This window comes from Myodes glareolus, chromosome 9 (assembly GCF_982192425.1).
Source record: "Myodes glareolus chromosome 9, mMyoGla1.1, whole genome shotgun sequence".
In the NCBI taxonomy this organism is placed as follows: Eukaryota; Metazoa; Chordata; class Mammalia; order Rodentia; family Cricetidae; genus Myodes; species Myodes glareolus.
The window spans coordinates 63939025-63952289 of NC_142034.1; the positions used below are offsets into that span (position 1 = coordinate 63939025).

The 13265-nt window shown below is 48.4% G+C and overlaps 1 protein-coding gene across 6 annotated transcripts in view; it reads left to right on the forward strand.

Moving 5' to 3' along the window:
* Tom1l2 (target of myb1 like 2 membrane trafficking protein) overlaps positions 1-13265 on the forward strand; it is a 120461-nt gene that overhangs the window by 102878 nt on the left and 4318 nt on the right. The window contains exons 11-15 of one of the 6 annotated variants that reach the window (XM_048448094.3): positions 1864-1981; positions 2958-3033; positions 5428-5493; positions 11322-11381; positions 13160-13196. In XM_048448094.3, the coding sequence (XP_048304051.1) occupies positions 1864-1981; positions 2958-3033; positions 5428-5493; positions 11322-11381; positions 13160-13196 (357 nt within the window). The other 5 variants (XM_048448095.3, XM_048448096.3, XM_048448097.3 and 2 more) reach the window with 5 other exon arrangements.

A 13265-nucleotide genomic window follows, 5' to 3' on the forward strand; every position in this document is an offset into this window, starting at 1 on the left:
ATATCGCCGTTCAGGATGGGTGGGTCCTCCTGTCTCCATTAATGCAATCAAAACAACCATCCACAAAAGTGCACAGTCCCAGCCTGATCCAGAGAATTCCTCATTGAGATTCTCTATTCAGATGATTCTAGAATATATGAAGTTGACAGTTAAAGCTAACTGTTACACATAAATCCCTAAAAGAAGAATCTGTGATGGATTGGCAATGTCTGCACAGGACTAGGAAACAGAAAGTGGTGCTGTGATATATTTGCCTACCTCAAACTATACCATCAACCTAAAGTGTTCCTTTGTCTGAAATTTAGGAGAAACTCCTCACTTTTCCATGATGAAAGTATATGAATGACTCTATGTTTCAGTTATACCAAGTTATACAAAATTAAATTCTGATATTGGTATAACTAACCACCATGGCCTTCAAAATTCTTTCCTCTACTTTAATTTTATGTTTTTTCCAAATAATTCTATATTCATTTCACTTCAGTTGAATTAAACCGTTATCCAGTGGCCTGTCAGTTGTTATGATTTTAGTGTCTCAATTTCCTCTGTAGCCATATATGCATAATAGAGTAGATGTCTTTGCCTTCAATATAGCTGATTCAATATATTTTTATATATGTCATGTATATGTTTGGCTTTAAAGTTTTTAATCACAGTGATTTATTTAGTGTGTGTATGCATTGCACACTTGTGTCATGTTGCACATGTGGAGTTCAAAGGACAACTTGTGGGCATTGGTTCTTTCCACCATGTGAGTTTTAGGGATTGGTCAGAGATCATGAGCCTTGGTGACAAGTGCCTTTACCTGCTGAGCCAGCCTGGAACTCAATGTGTAGCCCAAACTGGTTTTGAGTTTATAGCAAGCCTCCTGCCTCAGTCTCCCAAGTACCAAGAATTCAAGTGTTTGCCACCATGCTGGGTTCAAGACACCATATTTAATACCTAAAGTTCAAAGTGAATTCTGCTGCTTTGCTTTCTTTAAAAGGCCTGATGCTCTTCCATCCACTGCTTCACCTCATTGGTCACCTCTTATCTCCCTTTCCAGCCACTCCTTTCACTCTGCCCTCTCACGGGCTAACACTGCTCATAGCCTGGCTCTCCAAAGCATAGCCTTTGTCCATCTTCTTCCCCTTCTGCATCACAACTCTGTTCATCTCAAAGGACCTGCTCTGAGCCTCTCTCATCATCAAAAGCCAAACGTTGCAAGGGTTGGTCTTCCTAACTGTTCAGTTATATGTGAGCTCCCGAGGCCGTAGGACCATGTTGATTCCACCAGATGTACTTGAACTCTGACTCTGGGTTCCTAGAAAATAGCTTTCAGATTAAATATGTGGCTGAGATCCTTAGTCTTTATTTTGGAGTGAATGTGGTGGGGACACCTGAGAAGGGCATGGTGAGACAGCTGTGGGCATGCTGTCCTTTGTCCCCATCTCCTCACTGCCAGCAGTCTCTTTTCTGTCTAGGATGTCTGTTTCCCTCCTTGAACAGTTTCAGACTCAGGGCAAAGCTTGTTTCCCACCTAGCTTGCCCTGGCTCTTATGTGTGCTATACTGGGAATGCTGACGACAGCCATGAAGCTCCGCAGTGTCTAACCCACTAGACTCTCATCCTGACTGTCAGGGAACTCCATTAAAAACCCATATTTTGGGGCCAATAAGATTGATGGCTCAGTGGATAAAGGTAGTTTCTATACAAGCCTGATGATCTGAGTTGCAATGCACACACACACACACACACACACACACACACACATGCATGTAGAGAGAGAGAGAATGATAATAATACAGTACAATAATATGATATTTTTACAAGGTTTTTAAAACCCATATTTGTTCTCACCTGCTTCTTGTTTTGCTGTCACAGACTTGGGAACTGAGAGTGTCAGTGGCACCCTCAGTTCACTGCAACAGTGTAAGCCTCATGATGGTTTCGACATGTTTGCCCAGACCAGAGGGAACTCCTTGGCTGAACAGCGAAAGACGTATGTGGAATGTTTCCAGTGGTTTTCTGCAGTGGTGGGGGGGGGGGAGGGAGGGAGGGTTTTCTTAGCTGGTCACACTGAAAAAGGATGACGCCTTTTCTTTACCAAATTAAAGACTTCTGGAGCCAACGTTGTCATACATCTTTAATCCTAGCACTGAGGAGGCAGAGGCAGATAGATCTCTGTGAGTTTGAGGCCAGCCTGGTCTTCAGAGTGAGTTCCAGGACAGCCAAGGCTACACAGAGATACCCTGTCTCAACACTCCCCCACAAAAAAAAAAGACTTCTAGAAACTTAAAACTATAATGGTGAGGACTTGTTACCTTCTAAAATTGAATGGGTGCCAACCCCGTCTCTATTTCTCTTTGTCCTCTGCCCCGGAGAGCACCAGTCCCGTCTCCCCTTCTCTTCTGCCCCGGGTTTGTCTGCTCTGTCAGTCATGGATTGCTCTCTCTCTCCTACAGCCTGCTCAGGGCTGAGTAGAAATTCTGCTTCCCTAAGCTATCTGCCACACTGCAGACCCTGCCTCATTCAGCCCCTCCCCCTACAAACAGCAACCAGACCTACTCCCAGCACCTAACCAATTGAGAAAAAAGGTCAGGCCAGAGGCAAAATGAGCCAAACAGAAATGAGGGAGCCGGTTCCAAAGCAGATAGCCCCTGCATCTGGAACTAGCACTCCATCCACTCAGTGCAGCAGAGAGGCTGATGCTTGTGAAATAATTACTTGGCCTTCTGAAACCTCTTCCTCTGAGGACTTCCAGAACACTTAGACATCTTTCTCTTCAGCTTCAGTACTCAAGGCAGGGATTGTTGAAAAGTATGGTACCCAGGTCTCAGAGGACTGACTCCAGGGGTGAGCTGGTGCTGGGAGACAGACAGCAGGAGTCTGCAGACACAAGGCAGGTACCACAAGATAGGTCACCACGACACCTCTGCATCCACTGGGCGAGAGCTCACTTGCACTGTTTTCCCCAGGGTCACCTATGAGGATCCCCAGGCTGTTGGAGGACTCGCTTCTGCTCTAGACAATCGGAAACAGAGCTCAGAAATGGTAGGTCTTCAAGCCTGTTTTGTGCCCATAGTCTTCTGGATACAAAGGCAGGCAGTTTGGTAAAGTTGGTTGAATAATTAATTCAGCAGAAGTTGACTTGTATAAATGGCAGAGAAAGCCTGGAGAGGACACCACAGAGCACCTCTGGGTTGCGGGCAGTGCACTGATAAAATGATAACCCTCTCAAGGGAAGTAAATACTGAACTAAGCCACCTGGCTGCTGGCCTAGCCGAGTAGTACCAGTTCCAGGGGAAGGCAGTTGTTTGTGAGGTGGCTTGGAGAGTGTCCTGTCACACTCGGGGCTTGGAAAGAGTCAAGTGAGGAGTCAGAACATTTTGAAATAAAGGATGAAATCTGTGTGAGTCCCAGGCCACAGCCAGCTTATGGAAGACTTCAGAAGGACTTATACATTTAATACATTTTTGCAGATATTTTCCTTTTGAGCCCAACCAGGAAATGTATGGGAATGTATGCCTGTCTGCCTGGCAAGGAGGAAGAGGGCTCCCAGGATCCCCTGGGCTGGAATGAAAGGGGACTGTGCCTGCCCATCCACTGGACAAGGAAGGCCCTTGCCTCCTGTGGGCCCTGTACAAAGGGACTGGTGAGGAACCGCACAACAGCTCCTGGCGTAATGGAAAAGCTTGGTGTCGAGGGTGGGGACTCCTTTTCTGAGCTGGCATATGCCCCTCTTTACTTACTGCCAGGGAGTGCAGAAGATCCCATCTACTGCCACCCTGCCATTATACAGTGATGGCCTCTGCTCTTTAAGCCTCCCGTTACTTAAACTATCTCTGCATTGAACCCAGCAAAGAAATTAGAGAGCCAGACCAGGGGCCTGCCAGTGTACTGTCCAGTAAAGACAAAGATGACCCTTCCTCCTGGCTCACCCCAATCTTGAGCAGCCTTGTCCCCCAGCACTGAACCAAGGACCTGCCCCATCATGCCAGCATGTGTCCTGCTCCACTCATGCCGTTATCAGTGCCCAGGCCTGGGTCCAAGTCCAGGAGATGTGGTCAACTTCTCACCCTTTGAATGCGTGGCTTGGCCTGGCTCCCTGTTTTCAAAGGTCTTGCTGATTCCAGCAGATTTACCAATGATAGTCGGCAGATTGCTGTTCCTGTTGTTACTGGGGCAAGGGGCCTCAGCAAGAAAGACTGGCAGGACATGGAATGGTCATGTGTGTCTCTGTGTGTGAGCACATCTGCAGGCTGCCTTGACCCTTCATGGGCCATGCTGTCCTGGAACTGAGAAGAAAATAGAAAGTTGTGTAGTCACACCTCTGCAAGTAAGAGCCCACCTCTAGTTTTATGATGTGAAGAAGCAGGAGAGGGCTGGCTGGATGACTCAGCAGGGAAAGGCACTTATTGCCACGTCTGACGACTTGGGTTCCAGCCTCAGAACCATGTGGTGGGAAGAGAACTGATTCTACAAGTTGCATTCTGACCTCCACCTGCATGGTGGAATGCCTATCCAACGTACATAAGCACATATAAAATAACTATATTTTTTTTAAAGCAAGAGTTCTGCAGGTGTAACTCACCTGTCTAGTGTACATGATGCTCTGGGATCAGCGGCAGCACTACAAAGAAACAAACACAAAAACATAGGGCAATAAAGAGCTGGTGATGGTGCATGCCTTTAATCCCAGCATTCCGGAGCAAAGGCAGGCCAATCTCCGTGAGTCTGAGGCCAGCCTGGTCTACAAAGTGAATTTCAGGGAAGCCAGGACCACACAGAGAAACCCTGTCTGTTTTTTAAAAATTAACTAAATTAAATAAATAAATATTTTTTTTAAAAAAATCTGGGTATGCTTGTGCATGCCTTTAATCCCAGCACTACAGAAACAGAGGCAGCTAGATCTCTGAGTTTAAGGCCAGCCTGGTCTACAGAGAGAGTTCCAGGACAGCCAGGGCTACACAGAGAAATCCTGTCTACAAACAAAAACAAACAAGCAAGGCAGTAAAGAACATGCTGAGTTCAGCATTGAAATCAAGAATCTAAGAAAAGATACATGGACAAAAAAAACAACAAAAAAACAAAAGAATGAAGAAAAAAAAGAACAAACAAAAAAGCAGAGTAAGTTAGAAAAAAGTAGAAGCAATTGTGCTGTATCCAAAGAATTGGGCCTGGATGACCTCTCAGGCTTTACCGATGCCTGGTGTCGAACATTCTGTGATCCAGCCCAGGGGCATGGCATTGGATCTGCCTTCTCTTGTCCAGGCAGGTGCGCTGGGGTGTGCTAGGGTGGCTGGGAAGCATCCATCCAGGCACACTTCCTTGTGACAGACTACCAAATCTGAACAATGACTTTCCTATTTACAATATGTGCTGTGACTTCCTGTTGTGGGTATTGCTGTGACTTTTCTTTTTGGGACTCTTTTATCCTTGGCCCAGCAGAGAGGGAAAGGTGGGGATTGTGACCTGCAGCCCATAGACAGCTGGCTCATGACCCAAGGAATGGTGAGGAGCCATAGCTGAGTGAGCTCGCTGCCCACCCCAGCCCCTCACTGTGTAACAGTCGGCACCTTCCTCTTGCCACCTGCCCAGTCCTTGTGACCAGACAGGACAGAGATCACTCACTTGTTCTGGGGGTGCCAATCTCCCCTCCTGTCTACGCGGAGTCTCCATAAGGCCCCAGACTTCCAGCTCCAGAAACACCTTCCCTGGCTGAGCCTGTGCTCCCGGATCTTCGTGGACTGGGATGTTTGTAGGCATGAGGGGAGGGCCTTTCCCTTCTCTCCCAGACTCTGGAGTTCTGGGCAGTATTCGTTTTTCCAGGATGAGCATAAGTAATCGTGGCTTGTGCTTAGGAGGGGACCATTATGAGAGGGCTCAGCATGTGGCCAGTCAGAGAGACTCCCTCTTACTCATGCCTGGGAATTTGGCAGTCCTAGGCTTGGTGGGCTTTTATACTATAGTAGAGCCTCACAAATGGCCTGAGACCTCTTGCATAAATGTATAGATGACAGTAACAGAGCCAAAGAAAATCAAGCCAGGAGAACCTGTATCATGCTTACAGTTCACTCTGTGGCTTGGGAGTGTCTTTCCCACCATATCTGTGCAGGTGGCCCTGAGCTGGGTGCATGAAAAGAGGGTCCCAAGCTACTTGCCTCAGTTGGACCATTTCATCCTTAAGTGCAGAATCAAACCTCTAGGTATGTGTGGTAGGGATGGAGCAGGTTAGGCTACAAAGAAATGACAGAAACAGACATGTGGACTTCTGCCCTCCAGATAAATGCAGTAAGCCAAATGTAGAACTCGTCCTTGACATCAGGCCAGGAGAGGGGCCCAGATGGCAGGTGCCCATGTAGGACTTCCAAGTGACAAGCTGTTTGCAGCACAGGGGCCACCTGCTTGAGAAAGGCTTAAGCTAGGGGTACAGACAGGGTCTGGAGACCAGTGCAGCGGGTGTCCAAGCTGTCCCCTCCCACAGCAGTGTACACTTGCCCTCAGTGAGAAAACAGTTGTTTCTGCAAGTGGGGACTGACTGGCCAGGCCCTTCATTTTTCTTCCTCAAGGTCACGCTGGGCCCTGGCCTTAGAGCAGGCTTCCTAAAACTGTATCTCCATTGTCCAAATAGAGACATTCTAACTGTGTGCGCTGTGTCTGTTAGCCCTGCAAAAAAGGATACTGCCCTCCAAACTACCTGAGTGTGACCTGGGCAGCTGGTGATGGTGCCTGTCTTTGTCCACACAAGTCAACTTTCCTCTTCCCTGTCCCCGTGTAGAGCGCCAGTCTTCAGTTTCCCAGAAACAAACCCAACTAACAGCTAACTTGGTATCTCACCTTCCTGCCTACGGTTTGTTTTCCTTTTAAAACAATGTGTGTTAGCTGCTTTGCTTATTTCCCATAGTATGGAAGTCCTACCCTTCCCAACCTGTCAAGTACAAATTCTTCATATGGAAACTGTGTACTACTGAGTGAGACCAGGGGCTGTAGAATATCTTTCCCCCTGGGTCTGGGTGAAGTATCACAAAGAGAGTTTCACGGCTCCTCTAGAGATAGCACTCAGCACAGACCTGCACCATCGGAGCTGGGGACAGCTGTGGAAGGGTGTCTACTCGTTCTTTCTTCTCCTGGAACTTCAGGTGTGAGGGCAGCCTGCACAGTTAGGCCACTGCAGCAGGTGCATTGGCAAGTAAAGGTAAGCAAGATCTGACTTGAGCCCAGGGTCAGCGACCTTCCTTCTCTCCCTCCCTGGCCCTCCGGTCTTTTCTGCTACTTTTGGCTGGTGATCAGTTAGGACCATCTCCCATTTCTAGGGTATAAGCAGGGAAAATCAGAGAATGGAAGCATGCCTTTGGTCTTAGCTCTGGACAGGCTGATATAGGAGGCTCCTGGTGTGAACCAGCCTGGGCTACACAGAGACCAGCCTAAGCTGAATAATGGGACCCTGTCTCACACATACTTGCATAAATAGTAATAACCATGTCAACAACAATAATAGTGACAAGAACAGAAGTAGTAGACCCTGAGGTCCTTTGTTGATCCCCAACACCAGAGGTGCAGAACAAGGAAGAACAACAACAGTGGGTTATAAAAGACGGCCGGAGAGATGGCTCAGTGGTTAAAAGTACATACCGCTCCTGTAGAGAACCCAGATTCAGTTGCCAGCACCCACATTGGGCAGCTCACAATAGCCTGTAACTACAGCTCCAGAGAATCTGGTGCCCTCTTCTGGCCTCCATGAGCACCTGCACTTATATGAACATACCCCTCACATAAATACACACACACACACACACACACACACACACACACACACACACACACACTATGAAAAATAAAAACAGGTTAGTAAAAAACCCTACTGCTGCTGTGAGAGGCCAATGCTAGTCATCCCCACTCTGTAGCTCTGGCACACTATCAGACAGGACACCAAAGGTTAAAAACAAACAAAAGACTTGGGCTGGGTTTTGTTACCAGGGCTCCACCCTGCCAGGCTGGCTGCTCTTTTCACATGCAGCAACATTTGGGCTTGGTTTTTATGGGAGGATGTTCTGGGTAGATTCCTTTCTCTTCGTACCCATTCTCCCTCTGTCTCCCTCATCACTCTTTATAACCTCCTGTAACAGCCTGCAGGTTGGATCACTGTCTAAGAAAATGCTAAAACCAGGGCTGGAGAGATGGCTCAGAGGTTAAGAGCATTGCCTGCTCTTCCAAAGGTCCTGAGTTCAATTCCCAGCAACCACATGGTGGCGCACAACCACCTGTAATGAGATCTGGTGCCCTCTTCTGGCCTGCAGGCATATACACAGACAGAATATTGTATACATAATAAATAAATATTTTTTTAAAAAAAAAAGAAAGAAACTGCTAAAACCATGACAGAATGGCTAAAAGCTTCCCAGGGATCTGCTGGATGAGCCACTAATGGGACCCGTCACAGATGTTAGACCCCTAAGGGCTTGGTGACTTGCTCAAAGTCCCAGGACAGAAACACACCGAGACTCCCTGCCATGCCCCCTTTCTCTATCAGTGGGAGAGGGGCTTGTTTCTCCCTCTTTCTGAGTCTCTGAAGGTCTATTTTCCAGTCAGTGTACATATACCTGTGTGGTAAGAGGGAGGCTCTGCCTGCTCCCCAGAGCTGGTTCATAGCTATGCTTCTGCATCCAGTCACCTGCCTTCCATCACATAAGCCCAGCTGAGAAACAGCACCCTAGCTCCTCAGAATGTGCCCTGAGGTCCAAGAGACTCAGTTCCAATGACTAGACCCGTTTGGGTGTCTACGTTAGAACACAGAAACACAAACCTGGACGATAAGGGATCCTGACTCAGAATGTTAGTCTTAGACTCAGAATGCCACATTGCAGTCACCCTGTTCACAGGTGAGGAGATGGAGGCCACGCCTTGTTGAAATCCCCGGGCCAATTCCTTCACCTTCTGCCACATGAGACTTCTAAGACAGAAGAGGCTGGCTCCCCTATTGAAGAAAGGCGCAAAGAGAAGTGGCTTCCCCAGGCCTGCAGCTGGATAGTGTGGCCCAGGTGGAGCCCAGCCCCATTTTTGTCTTGTTTTGCTGTCATTGTGTTCAGCTGTTTGCAGATGTTTATGATGTGAATTAAACCCAAAGCTTCACATATGGTAGTCAAGTACTCCTGAACTACACCTCTAGACCACTACTTCATATCGCTGGCTGTCCTGGAGCTCATTATGTGGACCAGGGTAGCCTCGAACTCATAGAGATCTGCCTGCCTCTGCCTCCCAAGTGTTGGGATTAAAGGTGTGTGCTGGCCACTAGGTCCAGCCTAGCCCTCTACTTTTTAACAATAATAAAAAGAATTATAAGGAAAAAAGCCCTGAAATGTCTGTTTAGCCTGTGGCCCTTTAAAACTAGCAATACAGTGGAAGTGTTCAGCCCTCCTGCTGGAGAGCCTGTGCTCCACTCCAGCGCTGCAGGAAGAAAACTCAGTTTCTTCCAGGTTGACTGAGCCAGAGAAGGCAAAAAGCGCTCATGTGCACCCTAGCAGCAGCCATGGTCAGCGTGTCTCATTGGAGAAATGGTTGACTTTTGGAGCTGGGGGCTAGGCATGGCACATGTCCCTAACAGGTCAGACGTGATTTATAGATGTCACAATTATGAGAACAGCACATCCCTTCCAGGAGTCCGTCGCAGTAGAAATCTGCCCGCCCACAGTCATGATAGCAGTGCACCCTCTGTGTCCCAGCATTCTTTGATGGGGAGGCAGGCATCTGCCGTGGGCACTGTAGGTACAGCCACTGAGCATCCTTGCTCTCGCCATGACTGAGTAATCGTCTGCTTTGTCACCAGGACTCCCTGAAATATCCAGTGTGACAGTTTGGAGTGTCTGGGGGTTAAAATGGCGACATAGAGGGACGGTGCCTATTGATTAGTGAGCCGTTCTGAAAATACTTGTGTGCCTGCCTCCAGCAGGGTGAGGATGGGCACAGAGCACGTTCTCGGAGCCTGGGGTCACCAGCTTGCCATGGGAGGTGCTGCTGACATCTGCTCAGCATGTGCGGGTGCCACACCTTTTTGGCAACAGATCTCAACCTCTAAAACTGGAACCGGCAACATGAATCCTTTGTTCTCTTCCTTTTCAGGCTGGACTTTGTGGGTTATTTTTGTTACTTTTTATACTGGGTCTCCTTATTGCCTATTTAAAGTTCATCCTGACTCTAGACTGTGACTTTAGAATGCAGCCAGCTATGGACACAGTACTGTCATTCTCTTTTTTTCTAGAAATAATGGGGCTAATAAGCAAGCCTCCTAGGTGGGGCACCTAACAGTCCCAGGGTAGGCGAAGAGGCAGGTTGCCCTGACTAAAGGCCATCATCTCATTTGTCTAGGCAGGGAGCCAACCTTTTATTAACATGACTTCTAGGGGTTTAAAGGCCACCTTTACCTCTTATCTGATAGCAATATAAATGTTTTTAGTTGCACATATTTTTCACAGTCTCTGCTCTGGGGCCGTTGACTCAGGCCGAGGCATTGCACCTTCTCCAATACCTATGAGGTTTATTGGGGAGTCCTGCCACATCCTAGGCATCCTGCTCCCCAGCCTGCAGTAGATTACCTTTCTCAGTGACTAAGGCTTAGCCAGTTGCTGAGAGCAGAGAGAATGAGACTAAAGGATGCTGTGGCATTTGGGGCTGTTGAGTGGTATTTTTTCCTCAAAGGAACGAAAGAGACTAAAGCCCTCTGTCCTTTTTGTCATCAGAGCCTCGTTTGTTAGCTGTGTCTCCATTAATGGGAGTGTGCCCGCCTTCTGGAAGCAGACAGACCGAGGGAGCATGAGCCTCTGGCTCCTTCCCCTCTCAGAAAGCCACCTCAGTTAGTAGACAGAGGCCCAGGGCTGGACTGCCCTCCTAAGAACCCGCAGCCTGCTCTAGGCATGTTGCCTCTCAGCTTCTCCTCGGGCCCGAGAGCCTCTTCACTAAGTGCAGCGGATCCTCCTGTCATGGCTGCTGCGGGGCTGTGCCTTCTTGAGATTAGGAGGTGCTCTGTAGCCCTGGCCTGAAAAGGCAAACACACTTAAGCAAAAAGTTATCCATATCAAGAACACGTACTTTCTTGCCACCAGCCCCTGCTGACCAGCCTGCTTCTTCTAATTTACCAGCTCATTGCTCTCCTCACCCGCCATTTCACATACAGCTGCCTGTGTTGCCTGTGCGTGCCATGTAGTTGTTTTGCTCTGTGTACATTTTGGTTTTGTTTGGGGGTTACTTTTGATGATTTACTTTGTTCTGGTGTTCTGTCTTCTTTTGCCTGGCTGTGTGGGGGCCTGCCTGACCCTGCCCGCTGCTTGCCGCCTCTGCCTTCATAGATCCCCGTTGCGCAGCCCTCTGTCATGGACGACATTGAGGTGTGGCTCAGGACAGACCTGGTGAGACTTGATTTCTACATTTCATGTGGGGGTTGTGGCAAGGCAGATGTTCTGAGGACAGGCCTTGGGGCTTGTGGCAGGGGCCTCCACCATGGTGGGTTGGAGGAGGGAGGGGACAGCTCAGCCAAGCTCACCTTTCTTTCCAACATGTGGACTCTGGTGGTGCTGACTCTGAGCACAGCCTCTGAGCCACACAGTCCCATACAGATGTCTCACATCTGTGGAATTAGAGAGCCCATCTCGAACCACTCCTGACACATGCCAAATCCTCCCCATCTCTCTCAAATGCCAAAGGTGTGTGTTTGAGTGGTTTTTCTGCTTATTTGTTTCTTCTCATTTTGCTTTTTATTTTAAGGGAAGCAGATACTTTTGTGTTTTGGTTTTTGTCCTTTTTCTCTTTCTTTTTTGCCCCATGTTGGGGATTGAATTCATGGCCTTGTGCATGCTGATGGGCAAGTACCACATCCCAACATTTTCATTTCTTTTTTTCATTTCATAAATGAGTTAGATGCTTGATTTTGAATTTACCATCATCCCATTCCCACTGTCTTCTCATATTTGTTTAAAAGAGCTCCTGCCCCAAAAGAATGTTTGCCTATCTTTTGGGATGGACAAAAGACAGAAAATCATGCATCTGAAGATGGTGTCAGTCAATTCCCTCTCCTTACAGAGCACACCATTCACAGCCGCTGCATGTAGGAGGGATTCGGTGGTGGCTACAGGTTTCCTGTGGCACCTCCCCTGTGAAAGAGGGCAGTGTGCTATAGTTAGGGGCCAACACTGCCTCTTCCGCAGGAGGTGAAGCCTTCTAAAGATACAGCCCCGGGAAGCAGCCACTTGGGTGGCAGGGAAGGCTAAAAGAGCTTCCCTCTGACCTTTCCAGGGATGCCTAGGAAGAAATATGTCCCTCACAGAGGCCGGAACAGAAAATCACAGGCCCTGTCCCAGATTAGACATGGTGCCACACACCTGTAATCCCAGCATCTGGGAAGTGGAGGCAGGAAGATCAGAAGTGCAAGGCTAGCTTTAGCTACATGGTGAGCTCAAGGCCAACCTGGCTACATGAGACCCAGAAAGGGTTTGTTAGCAAGACTCTCACAAGGCAGTGACAGGTCAGAGGCTCAGGCTGCTCAGCCCTGCTGGTGACTCTTCACTCCATCCTGTGTCCTTTCCCAGGAAGGCCCATGTATGAGCCCCTCTCTAAATCAAGTGTGAGCCACTTACATGTCTAGAGATGCACAGTGCCTCCATGGCCCTTTTAGACAGCAAAATGGGAGCTTAAGTCTAGGGGAAGGCAGTGATGGCTTCTAGGAGGCCGTGGGGCTTGTTTCTAGGTGACAGCTTCCACTGTCAAAGGATCTGCTGGAGATCAGGCTGAGGCTATCCAGGCCCCTAGTGGATTCTAGCTGTTGGTGTGGATGGCGTTTTCCAGAATCCCTGTGCTGGCAGCACTGGCATGCCTCAGCCTCATGTGACAGTGGCATCTCTCCCCAGAGCCTGGTAGTGATGGTGGGGTTCTCCCCTCTGGCCCAGGTACCAGCCTGCACCAATTTTGGATTTTTTCTTTCTTGTCTTTCTAGGAGATCAAAACCTAAAATCTTGGTCATTTTGCTTTTCTAAACATTTTTTTAAAGCACACTCTCTGCCTCTCTAATAGAAAGAAGAAAATCTGGAAATAGGGAAAGTAGGACTTCACTTGGGTAGCCATGGGTGGACAGAAGTGGCTGGGTGGGCAAGACAGGAAGGAGCCCTAACGTCATTCTCTGCTCCATTCACAGAAAGGTGACGACCTGGAAGAGGGTGTCACAAGTGAAGGTAGGCCTGGCCAGTGGCCTTCTTGCTCTCTTGGCTCCTGCCTCTCAGGGCTGCACAGGGCCTCTGCTA